The 7,201-nt window shown below is 39.0% G+C and overlaps 1 protein-coding gene across 2 annotated transcripts; it reads right to left on the reverse strand.

The window, feature by feature from the left end:
• Positions 1-1,523: 1,523 nt before the first annotated feature.
• On the reverse strand, positions 1,524-6,837 carry LOC143347826 (neither inactivation nor afterpotential protein G). 2 transcript variants are annotated; one of them, XM_076777390.1, is made up of 9 exons: positions 6,661-6,795; positions 5,295-5,514; positions 4,034-4,393; positions 3,793-3,966; positions 3,571-3,724; positions 3,086-3,207; positions 2,621-2,804; positions 2,265-2,487; positions 1,524-1,755 (listed from the first exon to the last, which is right to left on the reverse strand). In XM_076777390.1, exons 2-9 carry the CDS (start codon positions 5,418-5,420, stop codon positions 1,620-1,622), a joined length of 1,479 nt encoding a protein of 492 aa, XP_076633505.1. In that variant the 5' UTR covers positions 5,421-5,514; positions 6,661-6,795; the 3' UTR covers positions 1,524-1,619. The 2 variants fall into 2 exon arrangements, with proteins under 2 accessions (XP_076633505.1, XP_076633504.1); XM_076777389.1 differs by having other exon boundaries at positions 1,525-1,755; positions 5,312-5,514; positions 6,661-6,837.
• Positions 6,838-7,201: the final 364 nt, after the last annotated feature.

The following is a 7,201-nucleotide window of genomic DNA, read 5'->3' on the forward strand; positions in this document are numbered from 1 at the left end:
CCCACGGTCAAGATATATTCCATAAATATAATTCTCGTTATCTACGCGTCGATCGGGCGCTATCGATCCACGGGCGTCTCGCCAGTCGACGTCCAATTCGATGATTCCTGTTACGTTTTCCCCGAATGGGTAGGAAACGGTGGCTTGCGCCGCAGAAGCGACACGGTGGTTACCAATTTTGTTTTTTTTTTTTTTTTTGTTTTTAAGTTACGAAAGATTAAGTTTACGGTTACGATTACGAGGGCGAACGCGAAACAAGAGCGCGGCGGATAAAAGGTGACGGAAGCGTGTGTCTGTGAGAGAGAAGGAGAGGAAGAGAGAGAAGGAGGCACCGGAAACGAGTGAACCTCCAGCGTGAACTTTGCGTGCGAGCCGCAGTTGTGTTTTTCGTCTGTACAAAACGACACTTCGCGTTATTGCAGAATTAATTTTTATTTATACGGGAGACAGTGCGCGCCTGCCTGATCGAATGACGAAAAAATGCGTAAGAGGACGACTCGAAGCATGTATCGCAAGAGGAAAGAAAGATCCGAGGCGAGACGATACCATGAATTAAATAAATTTCATTTACCATCGAAATTTGATCGATTCGTTCGTGATTTAGTTCGTGGACGATTTACAAACGAATCTGAAACGTTCTCTCGTGGTTCGCGAGCAAAATTTGGAATTTTTGATCGAGACTGGTCTTTCTTTTTTGGACGAATGAACGGGAGTGCAGGCGCAGTAAAGTGGAATAGAGAAGCGAACGAGTCGAAACTCTGCCATCGAAACGGTCTCGGACAGGAACTGGGGGTGTAACGATGGCGGACGTTGTACTATGAAAGCGTAGCGAAAAGAAAATGCAAAGCTGAATACGAAAGAATGGCGAATGAAACGTAGAGAGAAGTTACGATTTTTCTTTTTTCTTTTTCTCCGAGCGCGAACGACGTGGCAGGGGTTCGTGCTATGCCGTTGAGTGTAACTCACCCCTTATTTTTTTGTTTGTATAAAAATTAATCGAAATTTAAATTAGACTATTAATAACTGTTCGATTACTGTAAAACAAGAAAACTTTACCATTAATTATAAATTACAAAAAACCTGATGGCGATGTCTTCTGTGTTCCGCGACCCTAAATCTCATTTACGATCCCTCCTCGCTATTCGATCTTCTCCCTATCGTCGTACGAATGTTTCAACGTTCGAAAATGTTTTTTAAAATTGGTTAGAAAAGTCGCGGATGAGAAAAAAGACCTTCCTCTAACCGGTCAGCTGTGTTTGACGACTGTATTCGTCATAGTGAAATGGCAGTATTTTGTGTCGTGATGACTGTATCCGTCATGCGTAAAATTGGATACCATTTATTATTTAAATTGTAATTTTAGCGAAAATTAAAATTTGTAAATTTCAATATGTGTAGAATCTTTGGAGGTAAAAACGAAATAAAACAAACACAGCTAACTGGTTAAGAGGAATTCGATTAAAAGTCATAAAATTTTCTAGTTCCTGAGCGAACGTAACTCAAAATCCAAACCAAAATCACCTAAATGATTAAAGAGAATTAAGTTAAGAGAATGTAAGAGCGTGAAGGTTTACGAACTCTTACATTCGTTTTTTATTTAGATGTAGATACAGTTAACTTTAGTCGATCGTCCGATTTATGATTAAGTCGATTGTTCGTTCCGCCATGGCGATAAGAACGGAATTTGGATTACCGGAAATTGGGGACGGTATTACGCTGGCGTCCATTATTCTTAGACCATTGACGCCTCTCACGCTGAAATAAAAAATAAATATGGTTTAATTAGAATCAAACGTTAGCACTATTCTTTTCTTGTGTTAAATCTTTAATTTTTACTGATGCAAATATGAAACAAATCTTTTGATTACGCTCTAGTGCGAGGCATTGCAAAATAATTATTGTACACTGATCGTTTATAGGTAATATTATTATTTCGAAACCACAACTGATACACATTGAAAATTAAATCAAACTCTAAGAATATAAATAATGGAGTAACTTCAGAATTACGTAAGATTATAGAAGATTAATTTGCGTAATTGACATGAACAGTGTTGAGACAGCTTTCTACGCTAACATTGTCACATAATGATCAAAATGAAGCACACGAAGGTGCTAAGAATACTATTATAAAGACTTACAAATGTAGATATACTGTAACGAGTATACAAACATAAGTTTGATGTAGGCTGTAAGTAGTAAATAATATTTTCTATTCTCTAAAGAGCAACTTTGTTTAAAAAATGTTTTAGAATACATTTTACCGTAATTGCTCGTCGACGACTGCTCGATCGTCAGCTCCCATCCTGCAGGAGCCACATAAATGGTAACTCGTGAGACCACCGACCCTTATCACGCACTCTGTGTACTCGATGTCACGGTAATCCTGTGGTAGGTGACGACATTCTTCCAAATCAGGATGGTGAACCTCCGCGCCGTACTCGCGGAATTTCTTCGTGTCGAGCGTTTGGATCGCGAAGTTTATAGCTGCAAGATTTGCATATCGTGTCACGCGAACGTCGATGGAAAAGTAAGCTCGCGTGGCCAAAAAAATAAGGCGTAATCCCAATTTTTTGGTGATAAATTTTGGAGGAAGACGGCATTTTTAAAATTCGCTTACCCTCGTGGGTGCACAGAACGTCGTCGTCGTGTTTAAGATACGCAGGATCGATCCTTGGTTGATGACGAATATTGGCGGATCTCAACGAAACGCTTCCGCGACTCTTCGGTTGCAAACAGTACGACAAGTACAAGAAACCCTCGCGAGAATTGTTGTTGTAGGACGGATAAAATGATCTGTAAGACTGTACGTTTCGTTATTTTCGTTGTATCCGTGACGATTAAATTTTTTGATGCATCAGAGTTGTAAACGTCGTGATATTTCCGAAATCTTTGGATTCGAATAGACAAATATTTGGAATATTTTGGAGTTACGGAGGCAACTCATTAACTCCGATTTTTTAAATGGAATCTTTTTAAATATTGTTTACGATGCACCTTCCACTTCTTCTCTTTGATGTTTTTCTAATTAGAATTCTTTTCGAAAAAATCGCTTATTTACAACTATATTTATCGCTGTACTTACTTCGGTTTTATAGTTGGACAAGGATTTTAATATTCTTTCTTCCGTAGAACCCACCCCAAACAGCATCACACCGCTGTTATTCGCACGGCCAACCCCCATCACAGCATTCGTTGCATACCACCCTTAAAGTCGCAAGAAAAATATTACAAAATGCTTCAATATCGGGGCGCGAAATTAATCGCTAAATTTTATTTTATCTTTCAAAAATTATAGAAAGAACGGATTCCATGGCCATATTTACAAGCCCACGAATTAATTAATTCCGAGACTGAACAATGAGTAAAATAATTGGAACAAAGAATACCGCCCATTTATTTGAAAATTTTTAGATTCGTAAGCTGTCGGTTCGTGTTCGCGTTGAATGAAAATTCATAAACGTACGAAAATTATTTACGAACGAATTGAAGATTCTTCGAAAAATTTTTCCCAGCCCCGAACGATAGTTTCTCGCGATTAAACTATGGTGAAACATTTCTATCACTCGCCTCTTCCAAACACGAAGTAGTTGAGTACCTCGGGAAGCGTCTGCAATTTTACTAAAGTTATGCTCACTCTTGCCTTGAGGTTCACGTAGAGCGGAAGGAGAAGATGATCAAAGAGATTCTTGCCCACTTCCGGAACGTTGCTCACCGTTCGTATCTACGAATATACACGTTTTTCTTTTCTAAAAGATTTATTTCTCGCGAGAAAATTGAATGATCGATCACCTGAAATTTGTCGAGATCTTCGGTCGACCCTATCCCCGAGAGCAAAAGCAATTGAGGGGTATTGATAACGCCCGCGCAAAGAATCACCTCCTTTCTCGCAAGAATTTTGCCCACCGATCCATCTTTGTAAATCACCTTAATTCCGTCCACGGTCGCGTCTTTTTTGAAGTATATCTGAGAATTACGTGAAAACTGGCGTGAACAGTCCTTCGATTCGTACGTAGAAAAAATGAAGTCATACTTTCGAGACCAGCGCGTTCGTTAAGATGTGTAAATTCCTTCTGTTCCAAGCGTTCTGCAAGTGCGCGTGAAACGTGGCCCATCGTGATCCACTCTTGACAGTGTACATGCCCCTCAGTAGAGTCGTGTTACTCAAATTTGGCGACTCGTCCGCCATTAGAAACGCTTCGGTGAGATATTCCTCTTCCGGACTGGTCATCACGTTCATAATATTGGCCACCTTCTTGAAGTACGGAAGCAAATCGGCGTGAGACCATCCCTTGGGCCATCCATTGTAATCCTCCGGCCTCCCGAAGGAATGCACCAGAAAATTCATCTGACCGCTTCCGCCCAATCCTTTGCCACGTGGCACTGTTTGCACCTGTAGAAACACTTTTGTTCGATCGAAACTTCCTTCAAGTGTCCAAGTACGCGTTTTCACGAATCATTTTGGAGAAAAGCGTTAGTATAATCGTAAAAAATTCGTAAAAGTTTGGCGGTACCACGTCTTTTTCCATAAACTCTACATATTCCTATACAAGATTCTTATCGGTGTAAAAAGTGTCACCAGGTTTATTTAATTTAAAAATTAGCCCATCTGTATCAGAATTCACCATACAGTGTAATCGATTGTGGATTTACAGTGACGAGTCAAGTGTCGGTCACTGGTGACCACCATGACAATCAATGAATTAGCCTTGCTTTTTCTAACATTCCCCATTACTAACTGTAGAAGTAGAAAAATTTAGGTATAAAGAACATGCATACAAATATACCACAACACGTGAAACTCAAAATTCGTACAAGTTTGACAGTATTACGTCTTTTTCCATAAACTCTACATATTCCTATACACGATTCTCATCAGTGTAAAAAGTGTCACCAGGTTTATTTAATTTAAAAATTAGCCCATCTATATTAGAATTCACCATACAGTGTAATCGATTGTGGATTTACAGTAACGAGCCAAGTGTCGGTCACTGGTGACCACCATGACAATCAACGCATTAGCCTTGCTTTTTCTAACATTCCCCATTACTAACTGTAGAAGTAGAAAAATTTAGGTATAAATAACATGCATAAAAGTATACCACAACACGTGAAACTCAAAATTCGTAAAAGTTTTACAGTGAGTCAAGTGTCGGTCACCGGTGACCACCATGACAATCAACGCGTTAAAAACAAAGGTGTCGAATAGTGGGTCTCTATTCTGTGTTCTAGATCGTACGGAATCGGTTTTTTTGAAGATTTTGCAACAAGTGCACTTTGATTTTTAAACTGACAATTGATCTTCGTTTACATGGTTCCCGAATCCTCTCGAGGAGTACTTTTGCGGTTCCATCGTGTAGGCCCAGTCGACTTCGGTCTTCTGCAGCATTGGCGCCAAAATTGGTACGGACGACACCCATCCAAAGTAACCGCCCGCCTCGACCAGTAGCACCGAGACGTTCGAAATCTCGGAAAGTCGCGATGCAACCACACAACCAGCGGTCCCAGCGCCAACTTCGCAAGTGAAACACAAAGTTTTTGATATTTTTAATCGTCTTTCGTACTCGAACAATCTACGACCATCTTTAGGGGAAATTTTAATGGGAGATTCTAGAGCTGAAAACAAGACAAATCATAAAATAAATAACGGAAAATTGCACTTGAACACCTGTGCATAAAAACCTTTTGTTGCATCGTGTTTCTCACATTTCTCTCACTAAATGTTAACGTGATATTAATGAAAATTTATTAATTAAAGTTCATTTCACACCATCGAGTGTGCAGACGTCTAAGAGTTAATTTTCAATTTAAATTCTTACAGATTTCGGTATTTAATTTTATATTAATCTTAATTTTATCAATGCAAACGCGTGAAATGCTTCTCGGATGTTGCATCAGCGAAAGTTATTTTTGTAATCCGATTTACCGCGAGTCGAAGAATAGATCAAAGGATTATTATGTTCGCCTTGTCCACACTTCGCTTAGATTGTTGCGACCAACGCCATATTATAGATCATTGTCCGTGTTAACAGGTATGAATTAAAAGAGAAAGGAGAAAGTTGCATCATGCTTTAAGGGGCCTCCTTTTTTCAAGTAATAAAATAAACATTTACAAATTCCATTTGCCTTTTCTCGAATTAAATCATTATTCTAATTTGACTGTTCTGTTCCCCTTCGATTATTCTAATGTCCAAAGTTTCCAATTTAATATAACTTTCGACGATAATAGCAAAGACTGTACTAAACAACATGATTTATATGTTTGTCAAAATTTTGAAAACGAACTCATGGGGTGCATCATTAATTTCAGTTTATTTTATTTTAACGCACAGAAAAATGTCAAGAAGAAAAGGGACGGTAGTATCAAATAATCAGGTAATATTTTCGTAGCAAAAATTTTGTTTTAAATGTAATACTTTTCGAGTTATTCCAAAGTTAAGGTGTTGCTATTTACTCCAGTCTCCTCTAGATCAAGAGGTACACGAATTTAGTTGTTCATATTTTTAAAACTATCGAATAACTACCCCTAATATTTCACACGTATCGTTAGGAACGCGTATGCCATCGACATACAAAAGTTCGATGAAATCGAAGACTCCGGGCCTCGAGAATCTTAATTCGGTCCTGGATGTCGGACGAAAAACATGCTCTACTACTTACCGACTATATAATCGTAATGCTGGTTGGGGTAGTCGATAATGCTAATCGGCCTGTTGAAATAACAATGATAAAGCAACGACACGAGTAACACGAGAGCCGAGACTAACACGTAATTCCACATTGCGTCGAGAAACGACGAAATCACGGAGCGTCCGCGATCGGTATCGATGACAGAATGACTACGAGAAACTGGCACAGCCAAGGGACGTGTAGTAATTGCATTATTGAATTAGTATTTCCACATGCAATCGATAGATAGACGTTTACGGTAATGGAGTAGATGGTCAGCCATAATATCGATACGACGATAATGAGCACGCGTAGATTGTTGTTAAAGAAGAACTGACCGATGATAAAGAAAAACAAGTTTAAAGATTATTTACATGATCAGTGAATGCAACGTTGTCTTTATTTTTCTGCTTTTTATCGTAGATTTTACACTTGTAAGAGGTTGACTACATCATCGATCACTTGCTTTCTACCAGATTCATCGGATTCAGAAAGAGTCATTAGATCCCCTAGAATGCAAAGTAACCGCGAG

This window comes from Colletes latitarsis, chromosome 11, assembly GCF_051014445.1.
Source record: "Colletes latitarsis isolate SP2378_abdomen chromosome 11, iyColLati1, whole genome shotgun sequence".
Taxonomy (NCBI): Eukaryota; Metazoa; Arthropoda; class Insecta; order Hymenoptera; family Colletidae; genus Colletes; species Colletes latitarsis.